At 41.6% G+C, this 27,530-nt stretch overlaps 1 protein-coding gene and 1 non-coding gene across 2 annotated transcripts; both read left to right on the forward strand.

Annotated features, from left to right (window-relative positions):
- The first annotated feature begins 609 nt into the window (after positions 1-609).
- On the forward strand, positions 610-716 carry LOC138840617 (U6 spliceosomal RNA). The gene has a single exon (XR_011376169.1). It is a non-coding gene; the product is annotated as a U6 spliceosomal RNA (small nuclear RNA).
- Positions 717-3,455: 2,739 nt separating this feature from the next.
- LOC138839338 (uncharacterized) lies at positions 3,456-16,501 on the forward strand. Its single transcript, XM_070038909.1, has 6 exons — positions 3,456-3,491; positions 10,021-10,207; positions 11,846-11,971; positions 13,184-13,306; positions 13,837-13,930; positions 16,267-16,501. Exons 2-6 carry the CDS (start codon positions 10,027-10,029, stop codon positions 16,382-16,384), a joined length of 642 nt encoding a protein of 213 aa, XP_069895010.1. The 5' UTR covers positions 3,456-3,491; positions 10,021-10,026; the 3' UTR covers positions 16,385-16,501.
- Positions 16,502-27,530: the final 11,029 nt, after the last annotated feature.

Below are 27,530 nucleotides of genomic sequence, written 5' to 3' on the forward strand. Positions count from 1 at the left end.
CTACCTGGATCTCATTAAATACCCTAGGATATAGTACCAAACACAGGGTTGAGTGTGTGTATATGTCTATACTTGTGATGGATTGGACAGTTGGCTGTAACTATGGCAGCCTCAATGTTAGTTCCTGGCTTATGCATAACCTCTTTCCCTAACTCCATGACCTTGATATAGCATTATTGATTGGGAGAAAGAGATGAAACTATGAAGGTTTGGAGTTCCAAGGCGATTCATGTCATCTGTGATGATATAAGAAGTTAATGGTGACCTCAGTACTACAACCTGTCAATAGCTAGTAAAATGACCAGCAGTTTTTTTTTTTAACAAAAAACTCTTCTTAATACATCATACATTGTCTTTCTTCTCTTTTCATTTTCTTCCCTTTCCAAAATTTCTTTTTCTTTTTTGTCTCCCTCATTCTTTTGTCATCTCTTGACTTCTGTTCTATTGTTACTGTTTTCTTTTTTCTGTTTCCTTTATTTTCTTCACTTTACACTTTCATATCTTTTCCTTTTTCCATTTTAGCTTTTACTTTCTTTTTCTTTTTTATTCTATGCTGTACTGGAACAGGTAAGCAACCCACATTCTTTAATTGTATAGAAATATACATCAGTGTTCGCTTCGGCAACACATATACTAAAACTGGAACGATACAGAGAAGATTAGCATGGCCCCTGTGCAAGGATGACATGCAAATTCGTGAAACGTTCCATATTTTTTTATTAAGTGAAGTAAGCCAGGCCCAAAGAAACATAGGTCCTATGGTTTCCCTTATTTGCAATAACCAGTATATATCTGAGACAAGCAGAAAAGGTCAGATAAGTTGATGTTAGGTAAATGAACCCTAAGATATGTATTCAAATGTTTTTTTCTTTCATGCGATTGTTTCTAACACATAAGATTATTTCTTTGTTGCTTTGTATGTCCCTCCCCCACAGTATAACCCCTGCTTTCACTGTATTTGATGTTGTTATAATTTGTGGAGGGGAAGGGAAAAAACAAATCGTTTAAATAGGGATACATGTGGACCCATTGCAACAATGAGACGTACAAGTCATATGTCGAAAACGAACTTTACAACTTTGGTGGGGGGGGAGGAGGGCTGGGGGGGAGGGGAGGATAGGATGGGAAGGGGAAACAAAAGGAGGAGGCTACAATGCTTGATAAGAAATGTACTCATTATCTTGCCCATGTAATTGTAACCCCTCTGTACAGTATTTTCACAATAAAAAAAGAAAAAAAAAGAAAAAGAAATATACATCCTACTGGGCTTGGAAAGCAGATTCTATTTTACTTGTCTCCAGAGACAGGTCCTACATAGGATACATAAAGACAGAGACACAGAAAGTGATTTACTTAGGGAAGTAGCTCATTTGACTCTTGTGGATGAAAAGACTCATAAGAGCACCTGTGCTAGACGCATGCCTATGAAGGATAGTAGTATGACCCATACCAGACACATTAAAGGCGGAGAAATCAATGGTGTAACTCACTTCTAGATCAAGGACACAGGCTTGGGCACATATTAGGTGCACTATACTGGGTTGGATTCAAAGCTCAACTTGGAGGACTTTAAAATTTTTTTTTAAACAGAAATTTTCACTGGTGATGAACTTCCTCAGTTTGTGTTTAGCTTTGCTTCTGAAGAACAGTTGTGACACACAACACTCTTGATGGACAGAATTTTTTTTTTACTTCCTATCATGCCACTTTGCTCTGCTACAAAAGTTTCCTTTGGGAAGTCTGAAGATCATTTAATTGCAAAACACCTTTGCTCATTACTAGTGTTACCTTTGCACCTCTAGCTTGCTCAGATTATTTGTAAATGCAAGTCCACATTATGATTCAGAATAGATTTAAGCTGCCTCTGAAGGTGTTTTTTTAAATCCAATATTGGGCTTTCCTATAATTGAAAGCAGTTCTCCTGGCTTTGGTTAACATAGTGTAATCATTATCCCCCTTCCTTTTATTGCTATAACAAATTATCACAACATTTGTAGTTTAAAACAGCACAACAGGAGGATTGCTTGGATCCGGACATTTGTGGGCAGCAGGGTAATCTAGAAAACCCCAGGCTTATATGTTAGAAAATAAATACATGAAAAAAAACACCTGTTCAAAATTGACACTGTGGTAGCAATAGCCTCAAGAGTGTTCATTCAATAAAATTAGGATCATACAGGAAGAGCTGGAAGCTTTGAAGCCTAAAGATTTTTCCCTATCTTACCTGTGTGCTCTGTTTTGATGTAATCTTGAATGTAGTAACTTCACCCTAGGACAGGTTAACCATGGACATCCTACCAATTACTGGAAGGGTTACCCTGGTTAGAGCTCTTCTCAGAATTCTACCCCAAACCATCACCATTTGTCAAGTATTACAAGACCCTAAAACACCTTTGCAATTGCTGTTCCATGGATCAACTGGCCACAAACGCTTCCATCCTGCTGGCAACTATCAGCCAGGAAATCCTACTGTACAGGCTTGAATAGAAGCTGAGGCTACAGGAGGCTCATTTTGTTTGATTTTTCAGGGAGTGTGGCTATTATTTCCCCGTAGGGAATGAAACAAACTGTAGGATTTGTTCCGAAAATTACCTACGCAATGCTGTGAAAGCTTTTCCAGCGAATATTTTTTGCTGAAGTTTATAACTTTTTTCCAGTCCTGGGGATTGAACTCAGGTCCTGGGCTCAAGGCTAGCACTCTACCCTTTGACCCCTTCTGGCTTTTTGTGAGTAGTTTATTGGATATAAGAGTCTCACAGATGTTCCTGTCTGGGCTGGCTTCAAACTGTGATCCTCAGATCTCAGCTTCCTGAATATCTAGGCTTATAGGTGTGAACCACTGGCACCTGGCTATCACATGGTTTTGACATCCACTAAGATCATCAGTGTACCTTTCGGGTAATATAGCATGCATAATGGTCTTTTCCCCAACTCATTTACCCTCCTTTGTCTTGCTGAGTTTAAAAGAAAGGATCTCTGGTTCCTTTAAAAAGTCCCACCCTATAATATGGCTGTGGGTGTCACAGAGGGTTTTGCCCATGATAGGCAAGAGCCCTATCATTTAGCTATAACATGGATTTAGACCTGACTTGTCACAATAGAAAACTCCTGGATGGAGTGCCAGGCAAAGTGAGTGGCTTGAGCCAGACTACCTGGGTCTTTGAGCTGGGACAACTGTCATGCTAGTCACTAATCTCACTGCATAGCCTTAGCTTCTTCCAGGTTGACTAAGGCCGGTAGATGCTACTGGCTAGAGCTTAGGTTCCATGACCCCTCCATTCTCAGTTATGTATTAAAGAGCTCCAGGAGAGGCACCTGCCCTGCAATTCCACCCCAGACCCATAGAGGGCACACGTGCAGTCCCACGTGTACCCTGGAGACAGTCCTAGAAAGTCTCACCGGATGCGCAGTTCCCCATTATCCCGCCATTTTCGAAGTGCGGTGTGTGCTGCCCAACCGTTTTGGAAGTGTTCGTGGGCTCCAAACTTCAGGTCAGTATTTAAGCCTTGGGGAGGTTAAGGGTGGCAGAAGCTGCTCCCTGGGGGGGGAGGGGGTCTCCACTATCCCTATGGTGTGTCTGTTTCAAATATTCCTACTCAGGGGTCCTACTTGTATCGGTATTTGTGACAGTTATGTATTGGCAATATTTAGATGTTCCCTCCACAGGAGGAGAAGGCTTTCCCATGCGCCCTGGGTTTTGTTTGTGTCGTGGGGGCTGAGGGGCTGTGGTCGGGGGCTGGGCTCAGTTCTCTTATGGCTTTCAGGAGTGATGCTCTGGTTTGTGAGGGGACGCCTTCTTTGAGGTTTCAGAGCATGGGGGGGAGGCAAGACACAGTTTTGTAAAAAAAAAAAAAAGACACACGGGGAGGGAGGCAAGACACAGTTCTGTAAGTATTCCCCACCGTTGGGACTCTTCCTCCATATTGGCGGCTCCTCAGGCCCCCTAGCTTCCGTCACGTGGTTTCTGGTATCCAGCAATGCCTGGAAAGTGGGCGTGGCTCCTCCACCATTACATTTTGGCACTAGAAGGATGTCTTAGGCACTAACCTTGCTGTCTTCACCTTGATCATCGTGAATTTTGACAATGCTTCTTTGGTTTGCTAGGGTTTGGACAACTGCTTTTTTAGAAGGGCAGCCACATAGAGGAGAACCATTAAGGTCTTCTACCAAAGCCGTATCAGCCGGGAACTGAATTTCAAGGTTGTGTCTAGACCTTAGTAGAAAAATTTTGCTGAATGAAGCACTGCTGCTTGGGTGGGAAGAGGGGAAGGAGTTGTCACAGGTGGTTTGGTTGGGGCATGGTCTCGCATTGACTCTAAAGTGGAGACTTCCTGTTTTGCACCGGTCAGGTTTTCTCCAGCATTTCTGCAATAGAGCTGGGTACCCATTTTGAATCACATGGAGAACTTCCAGCATCACTCCTGACTTGTAAGCAGGTACTGCCTGGCCACTGTCCCTGAACTTGCAGTTCTCTGATGTCTCTGTCGATCTTTTGGCTATTTTACATATTTTTTTTTCTTTTTTGATAGAAGGTGAAATGGAATTCAGAGTCTGGAGTTAACCATGTGGATACTCTAGGATTTGAAGCACATACGGGACAATTTCTCTGATGTATATCTGCTAGTACTTTTTCAAAAGCTTTAAAAAAAGTTGTTATAAAGGTGCCATACTGAGAGGTTAAAATTACTTGTCAGGTAATGAGTAGATTCCTTTTTAGACAATGTCACCCCTTCACTCTCTCCCAATTTTTCCTTCCTATCTTCACCCATAAATTGTATAGTTCATTTCCAACAGTGTCTATGAACACCACTGCTGCATTGCTTCATTTTTTTGTCCTTCCATTTCTGTGCTAATCTTACCCTCCCAAAGACAGCCAAATGAGCAAACAAAACAAAAAGAAAAGAAAAACAATAACAAAGAGAAAACTTCATTTCCATTTCTTTCAGTTCATTTCAGTAAATAATGTTTTATATGATCAGGGACACATAGACATTGCACCTTTCTGTTCCTCCCCTAATATCCTCCTTTGGCTCACTATGTATGAAGGTGTAGAGACCTGTATAATTTATTATGTCCTGATGTTTTTTAGATACAGCTTCCACATATGAGGAAAATCATGTACATGGGCTTGGCTTACGTCACTTAACATGATAGTTAACATGTCCCTGAAAATAACATGTTCTTTCTAATGGCTGTGCATACTTTCATTGTGTATAGGTACCACATTTTTTGATCTACTCATCTATTGTAGGAGTGGCACCCCTATCTTGCAAGCAAGTATTGTGTAGTCACCCATCACTCCTGTTATGCCTGCACTTGCAATTCTGTGATGTCTCTTGAAACTGATGATCTTTTGGCTATTTTCCCAGTTTTTTTTTTTATGATAGAAGGTGAAGTGAAATTCAAAGTCTGGAGCTGACCATGTGGGTACTCTAGAATTTGAACCACATCTAGGACAATTTTTCTGATGTATATCTCTTAGTACTTGTTCAGATGGGTTTAAACATTTTCCTAGGGTCCAGTGAGGAATAATGAGATCCTTTCATTTATGTCTTTTGGTAAGTGGATTGTGAATTCCTTCGTGATTATTGATTAGGATGTAGTCTGGCCTCTTTACATCATATTTATAATAAATAAAAAATGTAGTCTGGCTTTTTATCCCAGCTGGCTCCATTCTTCTGCTCTGTGCCTATTCATAATCTGGGATTTCAGGCCTGAACTAGTGGGAAAGAATTAGCTTTTAAAATACAATTGCATACTTGCACCAGAATCAACTTCCAATGGATCAAAGACCTCGAGGTATAAGCAGATACCTTGAAAATATTACAAGAAGAAATAGAAACACTAGGACTCCTTGGCACAGGTTGAAACTTTCTTAATAAAGATCCAGAAACACAACAAATCAAGGAAAGGCTGGATAAATGTATTACATAAAACTGCAGAGCTTCTGCACAGCAAAGGACATGGCTAGCAAAATATATTGAAACCCCACAGACTGGTAGATCTCCACCACATACAACAGACAAGGGTCTCATATCTAAAATATACCAACAGCTCAAGAAATTAAATTCCCCCAAAACAAACCCCCAAAGAAACACTACCTATTAAAAAGGAAATACGAATAGCCAAGAGACACATGAAAAATTGCTCAACATCTCTGGCTATTAGAGAAATGCAAATCAAAGCAACATTGAGATTCCACCTTACACTATTTAGAATGGCCATAATCAAGAAATCTAACAACAGATGCTGGTGGGGATGTGACTAAAGGGGAACACCACTACACTGTTGGTGTGAGTGCAAACTTGTTCAACACCTCTGGAAAGCAGTGTGAAGAAGGTTCCTCAAAAAAACTACACATAGAGTTCCCCTATTACCCAGCAATCCTATGTCCACAAACAAAACCACACTAAACCCACCAGTATGACCATGTTTATCACAGCATTATTTATCATAGCCAAGATATGGAACCAACCAAAATGCCCCTTGGTAGATGAATGGATCCAGAAAATGTTGTACATAAACACAATGGAATTCTATGCTTCTATCAGAAAGAATAACATTGCTCCATTCATAAGGAAATGGAAAGACTTAGAAAAATTGTATTAAGTGAAGTAAGTAAGCCAGACCCAAAGAAAAGCAGGTCGAATGATCTCCCTCTTTTGTAAGAACTAGAATATGTAGAAGATATTCTTAAAGGGATCTCAAGAACCCAACTGCTTAGTGCAAGGGACTATATCAAATGAAGCATATTAACATGAACTCCAATTTATGGAAACAAGGCTCTCATTAGACCCTGTATATAGTTTGTACTTTTTTCTCTATTGTTTTTTTTCTTTCTTCATTTCTCTTAGCTTTTTGTGCCTTGTGTTTTGCATAATTGATTATGCAATATGTGAAAAAAAAGGAAATCAGAAACAGCAGAACAACAGATAAACCACAGCAACATTGATACTCACTTGACACTGTGGGATATGAACATTACAACTTGGCGGGGGCGGGGGGGGGGGAGGAGAGGGTAGGGAGAGGTAAGTGGGAGATAAAGAAGGATGGGGTAATGGTGATAAGAAACCCAAGTGTACTTACTGTTTTACCTATGTAACTAATGCCCCAGCTCATCACATTTTCAATTAAAAAATAAAAAATGCTATTTGCATCAATTTTGTTGCCATTTATAATACACAAATTGAGTAGGGTATGATTGTACATGACCCTAAAGCCGCCTACTCAGGAGGCAGAGATCTGAAAGGTTGCAGTTCCAGACCGGCTGGGATGAAATATTAGGGAGACTTCATATGAGCAAATAAATTGGATGTGACCCAGTAAGTTAGGAGGGAGTCCTAGATAGACTCATGGCAGTGAGAGCCCAGCCCTGAGCTAAAACCTAGACTCCATCTGAAAAATAACTGAAGCTAACAAAGGACTGGTGACTTGGCTTAGCATTAGAGCACCTGACTAGCAAGTGCCAGACCCTGAATCCAAACTTCAGTACCATCAAATAAAAATGGCTGGTTAGCTGGGTGCTGGTGGCTCACACCTGTAATCCTAGCTACTCAGAAGGATGAGATCTGAGGATCAAGGTTCAAAGCCAGCCAGGCAGGAAAGTCCGTGAGACTCATCTCTAATAAGCCACTCAGAAAACTGGAAGTGGCACTGTGGTTCAAGTGGTAGAGCGCTAGCTTTGACCTGAAGAGCTGAAGGACAGCGCCCAGGCCCAGAGTAAAAGTCCCATGACAGACACACACACACAAAAGAAAAGTTGGTAGATTCACCTGCATTCTAGATTTCATTTCTATATTTACACCTATAAAAAGTAGAGAATTCTGTAGAGCTTCTATGTTTTGTTTTGCTTTCATACTATCTTAAGAGAGACCACAAATTTGATAGAAATTCACAGTTTAAAGAGGACACACTTGATTCTTGGGGATTTTATTCTCTTCAAAAAAATCGCCTCCCAAATATGTTAGCATTTTTCCTGGTATGTGCAGTAGTGTAAAGGACCATCCTTCCCTCAGTGATTTTCTAGCCTGGAGGTCATAAATTTAGCTATTTGATATTTCTGCATTTGTTTCCAGGATCTCTGTTCTGTTGTAGTCACCTGTCCTGGCTCCAGTGCCATATGATTTACATTTCTTTTCCTTACACATTCAATCAATATCTGGTGGTATAAAGTCTTTTTTAAAATTAAGGACTGCTTGGCTTTCCTAAGCCCTTTAACTTTGATAATTTAGATTTTCAGGTTGTCAACGTCCAAACAAGTTTAACACCGTGGGATTGCAAACCAGATTGCTAAAAGCATTCTGGGGTGGCCTGGAGGGCTGACTCAAATGATTCTTTTGACTCATAGGAAAACAGTATTCCTCCTCCTTTTTCACCAGGGCTTCTGTTTCTCTAAGTGATGATTTATGCCTTTTATGCAAAGTTGTAGCTCAGCTCTCACTCCATTCACTTAGGAGTGTTTCAACGTTTGTGCTTTATTTTCAGTGGTAATTTAGGCTTTATTTTCTAGAGATCTGTCATTCCTCTATAGAAATGTAGGTTGTTTATGATTACTCACCTGAAGTCCAGAAACTTGTCAATATCATTTGCTGACTGAATTGATTGACAATCATTTGAGTAGTGCATCTTCCCAGAATCTTTAGGTTTAAAAAATTAAAAGTTTTATTTGTGTTTTTTAAACCAATATATTTTAACATTTCTTTGGCCCTCCTTTACTACTTTCAGGATGCCCAACACTCTTTTGAATAGGTATCGTGCGTCTTTGACTTTTTTTTTTTCAGATTTGAGAGCCATGGCTTAAGTTATTTCATTTGTTAACTTTCATCTTCTTCATAGTGGTTTTAAAATTTTTTAGTCGGTTTTGTGGCTGGGACTGATGTCTATAATCCTTACTACTCAAGGGGCCATGATCTAAAAGCTTTACTTTAAAAACCAACCCAGCTATAAAACTCTTAGACAGTACGTCTCTAAAACAAACAGAATAAAGAAGGGCTAGATCTCTTAGGTGATAGGGCCCAAGCTGACCAATCAAGGGAATCAAGGAGAAGGCACTGAGTTTAAGCCATTGCCCTGGGAAACAAAAACATTTTCTTTCAAGCTTTTCTGTACAAGCTTGACCCATTTGGCTTTCATCCAAAATGCTGACCATTTTAAAGCATAAATACAAGTTAATCAGTAACCCAATTTTAAAAAGAATGATGACATTTGCACATATTTATACCCTTCTTCCCTTGCTACTTTGGCCTCTACATCCCAAATTACTTTACTTTATTACATATCCTTTTATTTCCTCTCAATTCTGCATAGGGGTGGGGAGAAGACATTCAGTATTTGGTTTCTGAAACTGACTTATTTCACTTAACCTGAGAATTTCCACTTCCATACATTTTCTGAACAACACCAAAACTTACTCCTTTATAGCTGAGTAAGCATATAATTGCCACATTTTTTAGACCAATCATCTGCAAGCTCTTACAGAGGCGTCTTCTTGCCCTTTTCTGCAACAGTTTTTGTGTTTATATTCTTTCTTTTTTGTTTCAAAAATATTTTAAGTTTTTATATGATTGTAAAGGAGATATACAGAGGGGTTAAAGTTACATAAATCAGGTAATGAATGCATTTCTTTGTAGTGTCACCGCTTACCACGCTGTCTCCCAGTCTTTCCCTCCCATTCCCACACACAAATTTTCAACAAAGTAGCTAATGAGTACCACTCCTGCATTTCTTCACCCTTTGTTCCTCCTATCATTTCTTTTCTGTTACTTTTTTTTTACAGTTTGACCCCTTTTCTCTTTCTCTCCCAGTTTTTCCCTTACATCTCCACCCACAAGTTGTGTAGTTCATTTTCAACAGCGTGGAGTGAGTATCATCGCTGCATTTGTTCACTCTTTGTTAAATGATTTAAAACAGGCAGCTACAAGGGGAAAACTTTATATTCACCTTCTTGCCCTGGAAACTTTTAGTTCTGTTTGCAGTTCTATACTGGGTGAATTTTGTTATATTTTCATCACTATTTTCCAGGAAAGAATGGCTGATAAGGCAGCTGAGAATTCTGAAAGATCTAAAAGAAAAATGAACCCAGTTGAAGACACCTTGGATCCTTCACCACCACCTAAGAAGAGATACACTAAAGGCCTTACATTCAAGAAGAAAGCAACTGAGGAGAAAGAATCCCATCTTGAGGACTTATCCAAGAGAAAAGTGGCAGGTAATTATGTTTTTGGGGGGTGGGAAGGCACCTGCAAGTGTGCAAGGGATGGAAACCAATCTGAAATGATTAGAAGAGTTGAGGGTAACTGCAAGCATAAAAAGCTTCTTTGCAGGTGGGACAGGGGCAGCTTTCACACAGGATGTCTGTGTAGTCTCCTTGCTCATACCTCACCTTCCCTTAACATCAGCTCTCCTGCTTGGTGTTACATAGTGGATCCTGCCTCGTGACTCATACCTCCCGCACAATTTCTGTGGACAGGGACCACACTCTGAATAGATGTTGACATTCAATTTTCAGCAATGTCGGTCTCAGTTGTGCATTCCTTCTTCTGTATGTGCTCTAGGACTTCCATTTTCCTTATCTCTTCCCCATATTATTGAATGCATGTTTTCATGTTTTTCTGCCTTTTCCTTTCTGTTCCCCTCCAACCCAATTGCAACAATTTCCAATTCATATTTTTTCTCAATTTCTAGCCCAATATGGCATTATGTATCTCCAGTCAGTTTTTATAATTCTTTCCTGATCAATATGCTTCCTCTTCCTATCCCTATCCTGACTGCACTCTCCCATCCTGTTGCCACTATGAAGAAATAAGGAAGTAATTAGATCATGCCACATCAGACCATGCCAAAAAACAGTTCTCCATGCTTCTAAGTACTCTGTACACTACCTGAGTGCATACTATGGCCCACAGGCTTCTGTCTACATTTTATCCTGGACATATCCATCTCTCTCTCTTTGTCTGTGAATTTCACAGTGTTCCCTGTTTGCTTCCTAGGCCTCACCAAATCCTGTCATACTCCTCTTCATTTACTCAGGCCATCTTGGTCTCCCTCTTATGATCTGCTTCATACCTTTCAGTAGGTCCTGTCAATGAGCTTTTATTTTTTATTTCTTTATTGAGATTAAGTGATTACATAAATTTCACAGTATTGTGGGATAGTGATACCTAGCTAAAGTCACAAACACATTTTAACCTTCACAAGGAGAATTGTCATTATCATGGTCTATAAAGCTTATGAACTCTACGAACTCTGACAATGAAATTATTTCTTCCAAATTGGATAATATGTACATTTCTTTACTTTTGCTGAGGAATGAGCTTTTCTGTATGTAAATTGCGTCAGGGAGACAGTCATATATGAGATGTTTCTGGGAAAGTTCACTTCCCATTTCTCTTGCTTACCTAGGTTTCTACATACATGCATGGGACAAGCGGACATGAGGAACTTTTATTGTGCTCTGTTTCTGGGGAAAAATTTGTCAAGCATGAGATTTCCCTGTGGAAATCCCCCTTGTTCTGAAACAAACCACCTTAGCTTGTAAGGAGCAGTCATGTGCTTGTTGGGGGGGATGAAGCCTTGCAATGCAGCCTGCAATGTGGATGTCAGGTGTTCCTATTAGGCAGGATACCAATGAACAAACACACTTTGTGTAGAAGTAAAGGGCTACGTGAATGCTATTATGTTCATCAAAGTTTATGTCCATCAGAGTGGAACAACCAGTGCCACTTCACCTACTCAACTGGATTTTGTGTCTGAAAACTCCCTTTATGTCAGTGGGGGCAGGCCTGCTTGTCAATCCTGGTGGTAACATAGTTGGAGAAAGAGATAATGAACAATGACCCCTCCACAGGTGATAGCAAAGTCAAAGCAATGCCTTCATCAACTGTGGTGTCCAGTGTGAAGCCAGCAGACCCTGAGGTAATCGTTACTGAGACTGATCGTGAGGTCAGTAAGGAAATTGACATCTTGGGAGAAGGTAAGTGTATGTTTGGAGCATGGCTTCTGGAAAATACTGAAGTGCTGACTTTCACTCTGATCCCTTGTTCTGCCCATTGTGGCTGCTGTCCTGGGCCTCACCAAATCCTGTCACTCTCCCTCTGCACTGGCTCAGGCCATCTCTCTCTCACTCTCTCTTCTTTACATACAATCTGCTTAGAAAACACCTCCAACAGGCTCTTTCACTCCCTGACATCTGTGGATAGCATTCTACTACCCCCTTTTCTATCTCTTCTTGCCTCTTCACCAACATGAGTCCAGCTATACGTGTGCTGTCCTTCACTTTGCACTTTTACTGACTTGTCCCCCACTCCATGACAGTTAAGCTAGATATAAATGAGGAGCAATTTCTTGTCTTGTTCATTCCTGATCTCGGCTTTAGTCCTTGTCCCAGGAACAGCAGAACATGTATAAATGACATAGAGGTGTCAGACTTAGTAAAGGCACTACACTTTGACAGAGAATGGAAGTAGAAGCAGAACAATCTACACCATGGGATTTTTAGTAATGGAGTGCACATACTAGGCACATGGATATTATGTGAGATTTGAGCTTTTCTTCCTTTCTTTTCTCTTGAGACAAGGACTCGAATTTAGCATCTGTTCTGATGCTTTTGCTCAGTGGCTATTTGATCTGTCACCTGAGACATGCCTCTAACCCCAGATTTGTGCCTTATGTAAATTGTTTTGAGGAGACAAGTACCCACGAATGAAACGTTTCTGGGAAAAGTTTACTCCTGTTTGTCCTGTTCACCTTGGTTTCTGTGTATAGGTATGGTACCAGAGGTCAGGAGGGCTTTTTTGTACTCTATGTGTGGAGAGAAACTTGTCAAGATTTCCCTGTGGATAAGTCTCTTGCTCTGAAATAAATCACTTTAGCTTAAGAGCGTATGATGTCCATGTGGGTTGACAAGACCTTCAGCCTCATAGCTCAGCCTCTCAACTTGGATTATAGATGCTACTGCCACCCATAATGCCAATAAACACACGTTGTAGAGAGATCAGGGCCTCTCTGAAGCCTCTTTGTCAAAATATGTTACATGAATTCTTGTACTGTAACAGAAACAGCACTTCTCGTACTCTACTGCATTGTTTGTCTGAGGATTTGAGTGATATCAGTAGGGGAGAGCTTTTTGCCAATCCCAATGGTGATTCTATTTAAGGAAGAGATATTAGCAGTGATCTCTCTACAGGTGACCACAAAGCTGAAGCAATGCATGCACCATTTGTGGTGCCTGATTCCTTATCAGCAGGCTCTGAGGAAAATGATGATCTGAGACGTGAGCTCAAGAATGAAATTCAAAAGTTGGGACAAGGTATGTATGTGTGAGGGTGTGATGGCTACTGATAAACACTTGGAGCATCTGTGTCATTTTATGATGTAAAGATAGCTTCAAAAACCTTGAAAGAGGTCTTCAGTGCCAGAATTGCCTTGTTCAAACAATTTATTATGGTTTCTCTTTACTATGATAAAGTAAAAACTAGACAATTTTTTTCTTTTTTATTCTCATCTCGCTTGGTTCTTGTTAACAAGAGATTGCAAATTACTAATTGGGCATTATCTGAAGCATTTAAGTCACACCATCACACACATGCTCAGGCTTGCAGACACATTGGCAAGCACATCCAGTCATGTACACACACACACACACACACACACACACACACACATTGGCAAGCACATCCAGTCATGTACACACACACACACACACACACACACACACACACACACACACACACAGTAACTGTATGCCCATAATTACTGAAAGAGGCTTTCAGTAATCAGGATTTGTGTTTTTTAATTCCCTCTCTTGGGAGAAACACTGAAGGACTATTTTATTTTCAGGATATAAAAGAATTGTCCAATTGCTTGATGAATTTCAAGGACCACTGGAACTTAGGAAAGAAGTTGTTGAATATGTCCTCAAGGAGTTAAGAAGGTTAGTTGCAATAGGCCTGACCATCTTGTTTTAGCAACTTGATCCACATAATACCTGAAGTGAAAGGTGGAAATCAGCCCCAGCTCTAGCCTTTTTCTTTCTTTTTTTTTTTTTAGGGGTCCGGTCGTGGGGCCTGAACTCTGGGTTTGGGTGCTGTCCCTCAGCCCTTCAGCTCAAGGCTAGCGCTCTACCACTTGAGCCACAGCGCCACTTCCGGCTTTTTTCTTTTTGCTTATGTGGTGCTAAGGAATCGAACCCAGGGCCTCATGCATGCAAGGCAAGCGCTCTACCACTGAGCCACCTTCCCAGCCCCCTAGCTCTAGCCTTTTTCATAAGTATCCCTCATTCATACTTGTGGCTAACTACACTGAATTTATGTGGTTATAATATGAGCCTCTGTTTTCTTCTCCCACTCAGTCTCACTACAGTGTGAGCAGAGTGGGATACTGATCTTCAGTTGACCAACGTCTTTGCTGTGTGACTTATTTTGTGGACACACTATTTTTAAGTGAGTGATGAGCTCCCTTCCCATTTTCCACAGTGCCTCCCAAGTTATAGGATCTCTGATGGTCTTTTGTTTGTTTCTTGATCAGTGATGCTTCATGTTTCAGGATAGTAGTTTCCAAAAGATAAGAGGCTTCATTTTAGCACCTGGGTACAAAGTTGTTAAAAAAATAGAATGTGAAGACACATGGAGTTATAGACCAAGAAAATTTATTAGTAAAGGAAAGCTAAGGAAAAATAGATTGTACATGACTTAGACATGGGTACAGTCACATCGCATAACAGATACAATGAATATTTTAACATAAGTATTTATGGTGCAAAACTAGGTTATGATTTGGCCTCAAATTCACCTTAGAAAAAGTGCCCCCCTTTGTTCTGACACCTAGCACATTCTCTCATCCCTGTGACATAGTTTTATCAATTAAGTTCAAAGATAAAAAAATCTTTTCTGTTAAAATTGAGTCACTGTTATAGATGAGATTATCCTCTAAACATGAAACATTGATGTCTATGCCTTTTGTCCAGACAAAAGAGGAATTTAGTCCCACACTCTTTTCAAAACAGGTGTCTATTCTTAGGATAGTATTTTTCATAGCCAATACATTTTGTACCCAATGTTGGCTCAGTGGTAGAGTGCTTGCCTTGCATGCCTGAGGCCCTGGGTTCGATTCCTCAGCACCACATAAGCAGAAAAATATGGAAGTGGTGCTGTGGCTCAAGTGGTAGAGCACTAGCCTTGAGCTGAAGAGCTGAGGGACAGTGCCCAGGCCCAGAGTTCAGGCCCCACGACCGGACCCCCCCCAAAAAAAATGAGTGTCGAGTGTCTTTTAAAAATAATTGTTTGCTTGTTCGATCTTGGAGTATGCTAATCAGCTGAGCAATCAGGCAAGGTCAGAGGAACAGAGAAATGCAATTCTCTTATGTTTTTAAAATTAATTTACTTTATTGTTATTATAGAGGTCATGTACAGAGGGATTACAATTTCATGAGTCAGGTAATGAGTACATTTTCTTTTGTACAGTGTTTTCTCTTCATTTACTCTCTCCCAGTCCCTCTCTCCCATCTCTATCCACAAGTTATATAGTTTGCTTTCACCAGTGTCCAGTGAGTTCCACTACTGAACTTTTTCACCCTTTTCCCCTCAAGTTCTGTACCTTCCACGCAACTCTCCTGAAAAATATACACTTGAATATACCATACATAAGGAAAAGAAGACAAACTCATCACAAAATAAAAATATAAAAAATTAAAAGAAAAACAAGAGAGGTCTCTTGTTTCCATACCTTGGTGTTCATGTGGAGGGGGAGGGGTGTAATTTTTATGTTAATATGAAGAGGCACGAAGGCATTGTGGTTTTGTGTTTCTTTCTGAAGAGTATCCTCTTTTGGTTTCACTGTATGTACTCACATAGAATCCTGTGTATCAGGGGCTGGGTAGGTGGCTCAGTGGTAGAGCGCTTGCCTTGCATGCATGAGGCCCTGGGTTTGATTCCTCAGCACCACATAAGCAAAAAGAAAAAAGCCAGAAGTGGCGCTGTGGCTCAAGTGGTGGAGCACTAGTCTTGAGCTGAAGAGCTGAGGGACAGCGCCCAGGCCCAGAGTTCAGGCCCCACAACTGAAAATAAAATAAAATAAAAATAAAAAAGAATCCTGTATATCAATTCTCTTGTTTTTTTAAGTGAAAGTTACAGATATGAGAGAACGTAAGGCAAATATTACTTAAGTGCTTTCCATTGATACAAAATTTGTCTCTGAATTCTTGAATGCTGTTTCCCATGCCTCATTTTCCCTGATATATCCTAACTTATAATGACCTGTCTTTATTTTCAGGTTCAGAACCCATGACTTCATTAAGCACCTTGAAAGGACACTGAGAAAAGTCAACAAGCGCATCAACAGAAATAAAGAAACTGCAAGTGTAAAATCCTCTCACGAGAGTGCTCAGTAAGAGGAAAGAAGCAGCTTGATATGTTCAATAATATGGCATACTAAGTTTTATAGAATGTGTTAGTTAAGAGAATTGATTTCTATAGTTAAAAGAAAATGAGTAAGTAGAGTGGAGCTTTCGAATGTTATGAATTTCTATTAATAAAAGTTGGGCTATGACCCTGTTGGTTTGCTTTGAAAAGACAGTTTGCCGTTGGTGTGTTTATTTGTTCATTCCCTTGGGATCCCTTGTGTTACTGCCTCATCTGGGAAACCTTATTACTGTCCTCTTCTTTGCAACAAATTGTCTAATCATAGCTGGCATTTAAAATTGCCTTATTCATTTCATTTTTTTCTTCTTATTGTTGGGGAAAAGTTCTCACCCTGTATATCCACAGTGACTCTGAACTCACTGTTTAGCCCAGGCTTCCCTGAATCTTGTGATCCTCATGTCTTAGCTTCTCTAGTGTAGAAATAATATATTTGTGCCACTATGCAAAGCTTCTCTACCTACTTCTTTTCCCTATTGTCCTGAGATAGCCCTCTAAAGGGCATGGTGCTTAACCTGGCACCATTGGGTGTCTCAGACTTTTTGTATTAGGGGGTTGAAGGATGACACCCTGGCTGATTGGGTTATCAAATTCTCCATTAACTTAGTCAGAAAACTCAAATGTTCAAAGGAGGGCTCTGACACTCCACGCACAGTTTTTCCCAACCTGTATATTCTGCATTCTTGTTTCTTAGAGTGCTAGGACTCATGTCTTCAACCTCTGTGGAAACCCATGTTCCCATGATTGCCTATCAAAAACTCAATTCATCTATGTTAAAATTGCAGTTTTCACATGGATGTTTTTTTGTTTTTTGTTTTTGTTTTGCCAATCCTGGGGCTTGAACTCAGGACCTATGCACTGTCTCTGTGCTTCTTTTGCTCAAGGCCAGCACTCTACAACTTGAGCCACAGCACCTCTTCTGGCCTTTTCTGTTTATGTGGTACTGAAGAATTGAACCCAGGGCTTTATGCATGCTGGGTAAGCACTCTATCCCTAAGCCACATTCTCAAGCCCTGTAATTTCTTTTTGAGACTTATACTTTCTATGGAAACCAGGCTGGCATGGAAGTTGCTGTGGATCCCACTCTGACTCTGAACTGGAAATCTTCCTGTCTTAGCCTCCATATTCTGTGCTTATGTGTGTGTCCTCTCATGCCTGGCTCTACCTGACTACTGTTTTTATTGGTTTTTGTGTTTTTGCTGTTGTTATTTTTTTTGTTGTTAACACTGGTGATTGTTCTCATGTACTCTTCCTTGACAAGATGGTACTTCAGCACTCTAGTGACACTTAGCTCTTCATTATATTGGTTATTTTCAAGGTGAGTTCTAAAGATTTGTTGATTTCATGCTTAACTGGTGTACACATGTTTTGCGTATTTTTCACAGTGGTGATTTCTTCACGTACTGTTATTTTCATGTTTCTGTTGTAGAGTAAGCTTCCATTTAGTAATCTCAATGGCATCACCTTCCCCAGCACATTGCATTTAAGAGTCAGTTGCCAAGTTTTGTAGTTTCACTTTTTTTTTCTCTGTCGGTCATGGGGCTTGAACTCTGGGTTTGGGCGCTGTCCCTGTGCTCTTCAGCTCAAGGCGAGTGCTCTACCACTTGAGCCACAGCGCTACTTCTGGTTTTCTATTGGTTTATTGGAGATAAGAGTCTCACGGACTTTCCTGCCCGTCTGGCTTTGAACCGTGATCCTCCAGGCCTCCTGAGTAGCTAGGATTACAGGTGTGAGCCACAGATGCCCAGCTTGGTTTTTCCATTGAATAGCACAGAATGTATTTATAAAAACATGTGATTAACTGCTGGATAACAAATTCCTGTTATGGAGTGTGTGTGCGTGTGGAGGGGGGTCCTGGACTTGGAACACAGGGCCTGGGCACTGCCCCTGCTGTAGCTCATTGTAAAGCACATGATTACAAGGTCCTAGATAACAGCATCTCCAGCAAGAACAAAACAGACCTCCTACTTTTAAATAGACACAGTGTAAGAAAACTGAACTATTAGATTATCAGGATAAAGTAAGGGCAGAAAGTGATCTCAACAGATTTTATTCAGGAGTGAGATCTGGGAAGAGCAACCATGTCTTCAGCATGGCTGAAGGGGAAATAGTGCACCTCCCTTACAATGAGTGCTCCTTAAATATGAGGCAGAAAGAATGAAGTCAGCAGTGTGTGTGTGGAAATAAATGGCAACGGGGTTAGATGGAGGTGGGGTGGATAAACAATGTTATTTTGACTGAGGAGTTTCAAGGTCTCTACAGCCTCTGTGTTAGTCAAGGGCAAAGACGTAGTTTGGGTCTCAGGATTTCATTGGTGTCAATCCACATCAGTTTATGATAACTCTTAGGTTTTGGATTGCTCTAATTTTCCTCTTCCAAAATTATTTCAACAGATTTAATTGTTCTATATTCCTATCACAAAGAATCTACCCTGACTCTCTATTTCTTTCATCCTCCTTGTTAGCCCAACTTCCTCTGGCTAGAACCTAATAACCTGTTTTTAGATTTTTTTTTCAATTTTGTCTAATTCTTTAAGTTTTTAAATAGTGATAAAGAGTGATAAAGTGGTGCAAGTGAATGACACCTCACTGGACTTACTTTGGATATATTGACTTTTAAGTGTATCATGTAAGAAAAAGCACATCTAGCATGGGTTAGTAGGTCTATAAACTCGAGGGAGCTTAAAAACCACTGGTAAATATGATTAAAAGATAATTTTCCAGAGTGGTAACACCAATTACTAGCCCAATCATTCATGGTAATGAGCAGGAGGATCATTTGAGTTGGGTTTTTATAGACAGCCTAAGCAAAACAGAATCCCAGCTTCATGGGTCAGAAAATAAATGTTCAGAAATTAATGAAATAGTAGCAACAAGTCTCTCCACAATAAAATTAGGCAAGTCACTGAAGATGTACTAAACGTTATGCTTTACACCTTTCCCTATTCTCATCAAATATGCTCCACTCCAAAGGAACTTTGAAACCAGGAACCTCAACTGAGAGTAACACCACTGAGAGCATCCTATTAGTCGCTTCAGTGCATACCTGGTTGGGTTTCTAGCATCCTCCAAATTCTACTTCTACATTGTCTTCTCTATTTGCCAGTCAGTACAAGGTCCTGAAAAGCACTTGTCTCTGGGCTTCTCCGGAAAAAAAATGCTTTGACTTGCTGAACACAAATACCTCCAGTCCTTCATGCATCTGGCAGCCAGCAACCAATGCATTACAGACTTGAATAGAAGCAATTTCCAAGGATCTCTTGGATTTGTTTGATTTTTACAATGGGTGGGACTAATATTTCTCCACCAGTAATAACCACAAACTCTGCGTTTTGGGAGGAGACTTTTGTAAGACTGACTCTCGCTTTTCCCCAGGAATAGTTGCTATGGGAATTTGTCATATGGTAGGGGTATCCATTAGGACCATCAGTGCATCTTTCATGTTACCAGCAGATAGGTTGCATTTGATGCTATTTCTAGCTCACGCCAATGTTTTGCTGAGGAAAAGGAAAGGGACTGGTTCCTTTAAAAGGTGTAGCCACAGGTGGACCATGGATAGCACCCAGGACTTTAGGCTTTCTGGATCAGGGTCCTACTGGGTGTTCTTATGAACAAGCAAGATTGTCATTAGCAGTTGTACCCAGGGAGAAAAAAAATGCCTGAATGATGCATGTGACCAAATGAGTGGTGGGAGCCAGGGTTTCCTTGGGTCATCAGCCTCCCAGCACATCAGGCTCTGTATGCACACAACCCCTGGTTTCTCCAGAGGGGGCACAGGTACCATTGCCAGGGTCAAGTAGGTGCTGCTGGCCAGTAGCTAGGTCCCATGATCCCTCCATCCTTGGACGATAATATATCAAAGACCTCTGGGACTTAGCTACTCAAGAGGCTGAGCTCTGAGGATTGCGGTTCAAAGACAGCAAAGTCCATAAAACTGTTATTTCAAAAAAGCCAGACATAGCATTGTGGCTCAAATGGTAGAAAGCTAGCCTTGGGCTAAAAGAAACTCATGGAGAGTGTCCAGGTTCTGAGTTCAAGCTCAGGACAGGCAAAAAAAAAAAAGAAAGAAAGAAAGAAAAAGAAAAAAAAAAAGAAAAAGAAAAGTAAAGCTGCCTGGGACAAATCTTCCCTGCACTTCCACCCCAGGCCACAGAAGGCGCACATGTGCAGCCTCGTCTGCACCCTAGAGGTAGTTCTAAAAAATCCCTCTGAATATGATGTACGCTGCTTCCCGCCATTTTGGGAGCCAGGCCCACCACTGCCCCGCCATTTTGGGAGTGAGACACACCACTACTCTGCCATTTTGGAAGTGGCATGTGCAGCTACCCGCCATTTTGGAATTGAGGCGTGCTGCTACCCCACCATTTTGGCAGTGAGGCACGCTACTTCCTACCATTGTGGAAGTGAGGTGTGTGCTGCCCGCCATTTTGAGAGTGAGGGAGGCTCCTGCCCCGCCATTTTGGAAATGAGGCGGGCTGCTGCCCCGCCATTTTGGGAGTCAGGCGTGCCACTGCCCCTCCATTTTGGCAGTGAGGCAGCGGGCTGCTGTCCCGCCATTTTGACAGTGAAACACACTACTTCCTACCATTTTGGAAGTGAGGCACGCCACTGCCCGCCATTTTGGAAGTGAGGCACGGCACTGCCGGCCATTTTGGAAGTGAGGCACGCTGATGCTCCGCCATTTTGAGAGTGAGGCAGGCTCCTGCCCCGCCATTTTGGAAATGAGGCGGGCTAATGCCCCACCATTTTGGGAGTCAGCTGGGCTGCTGCCCCGCCATTTTGGGAGTCAGGCGTGCCACTGCCCGCCATTTTGGCAGTGAAACACACTACTTCCTACCATTTTGGAAGTGAGGTGCGCCGCTGCCCGCCATTTTGAGAGTGAGGCACGGCACTGCCCGCCATTTTGGAAATAAGGTGGGCCTCTGCCCCACCATTTTAAGAGTGAGGCACGCCGCTATCCTGCCATTTTGGAAGTGAGGCATGCTACTTCCTACCATTTTCTAAGTGAGGCGTACCACTGCTCCGCCATTTTGGGATTGAGGCGGGCTACTACCCCGCCATTTTGGGAGTCAGATGGGCTACTACCCCGCCATTTTGGAAGTGAGGTGGCCGCTGCCCGCCATTTTGGAAGTGAGGTATGCCGCTGCCCCGCCATTTTGAGAGTGAGGCAGGCTCCTGTCCCGCCATTTTGAGAGTGAGGCAGGCTTCTGTCCCGCCATATTGAGAGTGAGGCGGGCTTCTGTCCCGCCATTTTGAGAGTGAGGTGGCCGCTGCCCGCCATTTTGGAGGTGAGGCACGCCGCTGCCCGCCATTTTGGAGCTGGGCGCCGTCTCTACTTCAGGTCTGCATTTGGGCTCTAGATAAGACCCCCGCTCTGCGTTCTCACTGCCCCCAACCTCTGTGTCCTCTGGGTCCTCTTGGGCCGCCGCATCTGGAGGTTTGCTCGCTGGGGCGGAAGGCTTCCCCTTGGGCCCTTGGCCGGGTTCTGTGGGGCGGGGCGGGGGGGTGCTTGGGGCTCAGGTTGAAGTCCATGCTTTTCTGTGTTTGGGTCTTTTCCAAGCTGCAAGTCGGCTCTGGGGAAGACACATTGGTGTGTGTGTGTGTGGCGGGGGTGGGGGTGGGGGTGGGGGAGGTTTCACGTGGACAGACTGTCCCGTCAGGGCTGTGCAAAGCCCCAGGCGGCTTTTCCCTGGTTCCTTGGACCTTTTAGAGGATTCCAGGACTATGGCTTGCTTTGTGCACAGTAAATTGGGCTGCTTTCCCACTCCAGTGGGTAGGAGGGTAGAGAAGGGGGTAGGGAAAGGGGGCGGGTGTGAGGGAGGAGAAGGGTGGGGGGGGGGGAGGAGGAGAGGGGTGCAGACGGGTCCCTGAGGAAGCTTCTGCGTTTCCTCTGCTTAACACCTGTGTGAATATTTCTAGCTCTGTCCCATGCTGACACAAGGCAGCGGTGGCAGGGGAGCGTGAAGTGGGTAGGGGATGGGGAGGAGAAGGGAAGTGGGGAGGGGTCTCTGAGGATGCTCACCAAATTTCTCTGTTCATCACTAGTGTGTATATTTCTTGCCCTGTTCCCTGCTGACACTGAGTAGCAGGGTCTGTTTCTAGAGGGGCACCTGCCTTGGATGGGACCCATATAGGTCTCTTGGGACAAGCCCCTGTAGTAGGGGCCTAGTTGTGGGTGATTATGTGTTTCAGAGGAACAATCCAGATGAGTGCAGGTGTTCCACTTAGGGGAAAATGGAGTCGTTTCTTACCTGGAAATCGGCCTCAGCCCTTTCTTGCATGCTGGCCTCAGCAACAGAGGAACTTTTCCTGGGTGCTGCTCTGTGCAGGATTGCTGCCATAGCTATGGCTGTGGATCTGGGTGTCACAATATGAAACACTTCTTATTGTACCCCAGACTCACAACCCAAGGCTAGATGCTTAGCTGTCATTCTCGCTGGGGATGCACTAGCATATTTTTGATGACTCAGGAAACTGTGGACACTTGGATATGTTCAGTAGAATTCTGGACTGGGAGTTTACTATGCAGGTATGAGTCACATCTAGGACAGTTTCCCTTTTTTTCTTATTTTTTTCAGAAGACTTCTTACACTTTTTCTTGAGGTAGCTTGAGATGGAGTACCTCCGAAAATGGATCTCAGCTGATATTGTCACTGTGATTATATTTTGACATGAGCCCAGCTAAATTGTGTTCCAGCTGGCTCCAGCCATGATTCTGCTCTGTGTCCTTACTACCTAACATTACAGGCCTGAACCTCTATGAAAGTGCTATCTTTGTGATTGCTTGTAGAAGTTTTCTGATGTTTTATATTTTTTAAGATAAGTTATCTGATATTTTTTATTATTATTATAAAGGTTATGTACATAGGGGTTACAGTTAAATGTCAGGTAAACTACATTTCTTTTTGGAAAATGCCACACCATCCCTTACTCTTTCCCAGTTTTTCCCTCCCATCCTCACCCATAATTTCTATAGTTCACTTTCAACATAGTGTCCAGTGTGGATCATTACTGCATTTGTTCACCTATTGTCCTTCCATTTCTGTGCCTTTTCTTACATATAAACAAAACAAAAAGGAAAAAAAACACAAATTCTTGCTTTCATTTCCTGGGGTTCATTTCAACAAATATTATTTTGTACGATCAGGTGCACATAGCCATTGTGCCTTTCATTTCCTCTCTTAAGAGTATCCTTTGGTCTCACTGTGAGTGAAGGCCTGGACACCTGTATGTCCTGGTATTTTAGATATATATATTCTGCATATGATAAAAAAAAGTATCATTTGTCTTTCTTAGAGCCTGGCTTACCTCACGTAACATGATTTGTTCTAGGTCCATCCATTTCCTGCAAATAACATAATAGTATTCTTTTTAATGATTTTGTAAAATTCTATTGTGTATAGGGATCACATTTTTTGGATCCACTCATCTATTGTAGGGCATCTTGGCTGTTTCCACAACTCAACTATTGTGAGTAATACAGAAATGAACATGGATGTGCAAGTAAGTGTCTTTATGGTATCTTGGCTTGTATTTTTCTATTTCTAGGTTCTCCAGAGCTTTGAACACAAGTGGATATTGGATTTTGTTGAAGGCTTTTTCTACATCTTTTGAGATGATCCTGTGTTTCTTGTCCTTGGCTCTGTTGATGTGATGTGTTACATTTATTGATTTATGTATGTTAAACCAGCCTTGCATCTCTGGGATGAAATGTACTTGATCATAATGTATGATTTTGTTGGAGTACTTACTGAATTTAGTTGACCAGTATTTTATTGAAAAGCTTTGGATCTTTATTCAGAAAGATTGTTCTGTAGTTCTTTTTTTCGTTGGATCCCTACCTGGTTTAGACATGAGAATGATGGAAATTTGTATTATATAGATAGATGTAAAGAGTGGTACAGGACCCTAATCCGACCTACTTTAAAGGATTGCACTTTTCAGGCCAGCTGGGAGGAAGACCATTTCAACAAATAAGTTGGATGTGGTTGAGGGCACTCGACATCTTAGGAAGCAAATGTTTGTAGACTAATGAAGAGAGAGGTCAGCCCTGTTCTATAAACAAGACCCTATCTGAAAAAAAATCACTAAAGGAAGCAAAGGAAAGAGGAATTGGCTATGTACCTTCCTTACAACATCCAGGTCCTGAATCCAAACGACAGCACTGCTGGGTCAGGTGCTGGTGGCTCACACCTGTAATCCTAGCCACTTAGGAGGCTGGGATCTGGAAATTGTGGTTTGAATTCAGCCCAGGTAGAAAAGTCTCTGTGAGACTCTTATCTCCAGTTAACCACTCAAAAACTGAAAGTGGTGCTGTGCTCAAGTAGTAGAGCACTAGTCGAGCACAAAAAAGCTCAAGGACAGTGCCCAGGCCCTGAGTTCAAGTCCCACAACCAACAAAAATAGTTTGTAGTTGTACAGTTATTCTGGATTCCTATCCTGAATTTATACTTATAACAAAATTGAACATTTGAAATATCTTCTGTGATTCTGTTTTGCATTCCAACTATCTTAAGAGAATCCTTCAGTGAGACAAATTCTCAGTTTAACTAATGAGGCTACATTTGGAGGTTAGCTGTTGTATTTTCTTAATTTTTTTGGCCTATCCTAGGATCATGAAGAGAATATCATAAGTATTCTAGTTCTACTATCAAGTAAGAATCAAGATGATATTTGTGTAGTTTTTTCCTTGACTGTCCTTTCCAAAATGATTTTCTGGTCTGTAGGTGATAAATCTAGCCATCTTGTTTCCATATTCTGTCCTGTTGCACTGGGGTATTCACCTCTCTGGACTCCAGTGTCATATTATTTCCATTATTTGGGCTTTTGCACTCAATCTCATATCTGGTAGTCAGGTAGTGTGTGTAAATGTGGGTTTTTAAATTGAAGATTACCTGTGTTTCCTAAGCCCTTTGACTTCTGTACTCTTGATCATCAAGTTGCCAATGTTAAAATGTAACCTGATAGAATTATAAACTGAGTTGCTAAACGTAGTCTGTTCTATAGTAGGGGATGACCATATTGAGTTGTAGTTTTTTTTGCCAGTCTGGGTCTTGAACTCAGGGCATGGGTGCTGTCCCTAAGCTTCTTTTGCTCAAGGCTAGGACTCTACTACTTGAGCCACAGTGCCAAGTATTCCCAAGGGATCATAGCCCATAGTGATCTTTTCTTTTAAAACCCTTGTTTATATGCTGGTATCAGGTTTATGTTGGTTTCATAAGTGAGTTAACAACCAGTGCTTTTTATTTTAATTTTAGGAAACAATTTGTTAATGGCTCATGTTTCTCATGTTCTTTTACTTCATGTGTGTGTGTGTGTGTGTGTGTGTATGTGTGTGTGTGCACACATGCATGCCTGCACAGGGTCTTAACCTGAGGGTCTCTAGCTCTTATTAAGCTTTTTTCCTCACTATTTACAATATACCGCTCAGATGTCAGCATCCTGACATATAGGATTACAGCACTTGACTAAGTTCCAGCTTTTCACACACTTTCTGGACATTAAGTACCATCACTGCCATTTTCTTATATAGGATCTATAAACTTTCAGAAGAGTGCCCTTCTCCTGGTCTGACACATTTAATGTTTCTATACATTCCTGACTGTTCAGTGATTCACCATCTCATTCACCATCATTCCCTGGAAGCTTTTGGTCCTGTTTGCAGTTTCGTGGTTGTTGAAGTTTTTCATAAATGGAATATGTACATTGCTGTTTTCTAGGAAATAATGGCTGACAATGGAGGTGCAAATTCTGAAAGGCCTAAGAGGGAAATTAACCCAGATAAAGATATCATGGGTCCTCCACCAATACCTAAGAGGAGGTATACTAAGGCTGTTAAATCTAAGATTTCATTGAGAGAGGAAGAATCCAAACTTGATACTGTCACCAAGGCAAAAGGAGAAGGTAATTGTATCTTTGCTGGGTGAGCAATCACCTGTATGTATTCACATGGATAGAAATGCACCTGAAATAAAAATTTTGAGAGTTTCTGTGAGCATAAAGTGTTGCCTGCAGGTGAGATAGAGGCAGTTTTTACACAGCTAAGGCTTTTTAGCCCCTGGTCGCTTTCTCTTGTTCCTTACCCCATCATCAAATCTTCTGGCTGGTTCAGTATAGAGGATCCTGCCTCTCTTCTCCCAGACTGTGGATATGACCCACAGTCTGAACTGACATTGCTATTCATTTCTCAGCTGTGTTAGACCCCGTTTTCCACTCTGTGGCATCTTTCTAGGAGTTCCATTCTCCTTGTTTCTTTTTGGTAAATGACTAGTTTCTTTTTTCCTTTCTCTATTCCCTGGAATGTAATTATAATAATTCCTAAATCACATGTTTTTTCCCTGTACCTTTCTAGCCAAATCTGGCATGATTTATCATGAGTTGATTCCAATGATTCTTTTCTGATTAGTCTGCTTTCAATTCCTGCCTTTGTCTCATGTGTAATTCAGCCTGTCACCAGAATGATGAAACAAGCCAGCAAATGGACATGCCACTCTAGGCTGTGCTGAAGAGAATCCCGAATGCCCCAAGCAATTAGAATGCCAACTGAAGGCTCACTAGGTTCCACATGCTAGGCATGTCCTGGACCCACCACTTTCTCTACACGAATCCTGGAAGCTTCCTTTTCCCTTCTTTATCACCCTGTTGTCCCAGGTTATTTTAATTCTGGCTTCTGCCTTGCCCTTCACTGCATCCTATCACCATTCCTCTCCCTGTGCTTAAGCCAGTTCTGTCTCCATCTTGGCACTACTTAAAGGACAATTACCAGAAGGCCCTGACACCAGTTCACAACTGTAGACTTTAATTCTACTCCTTTTCACATCCCTGCGTGCTTCTTCACCAGCACAATTCCAGATGTGAATGTGCTGCTGCCTCTTGGGCATTTGTTATTTGACCTACTCTTCATGATAATGTAAGCTACACAAGTGAAGCGGTTATTCTTAACTGTCTTAATCATTACTTACCCCAGCATCTGATGAAGTACCAGGAACATCAAGAAACGTGCAGATGACAGAGAAGTATCTCACTTAAGAGTCAAAAGTACCCTATTTTGACACAGAAATGAATCATGAGCAGAATCATCTACATTACTGATTTTGTGTGATGGTTTATAATTATCAGG

The sequence above is a fragment of the Dipodomys merriami genome, unplaced genomic scaffold, assembly GCF_024711535.1.
Source record: "Dipodomys merriami isolate MVZ:Mamm:240054 unplaced genomic scaffold, mDipMer1.0.p SCAF_3, whole genome shotgun sequence".
Taxonomy (NCBI): domain Eukaryota; kingdom Metazoa; phylum Chordata; class Mammalia; order Rodentia; family Heteromyidae; genus Dipodomys; species Dipodomys merriami.

Coding starts and splice junctions, on each gene's coding strand:
- LOC138839338 (XM_070038909.1), top strand. CDS start 10,027: ATGGCTGATAAGGCAGCTGAGAATTCTGAAAGATCTAAAAGAAAAATG. Junction 11,972..13,183: donor AATTGACATCTTGGGAGAAG/GTAAGTGTATGT, acceptor ATCTCTCTACAG/GTGACCACAAAGCTGAAGCA. Junction 13,307..13,836: donor AATTCAAAAGTTGGGACAAG/GTATGTATGTGT, acceptor TTTTATTTTCAG/GATATAAAAGAATTGTCCAA.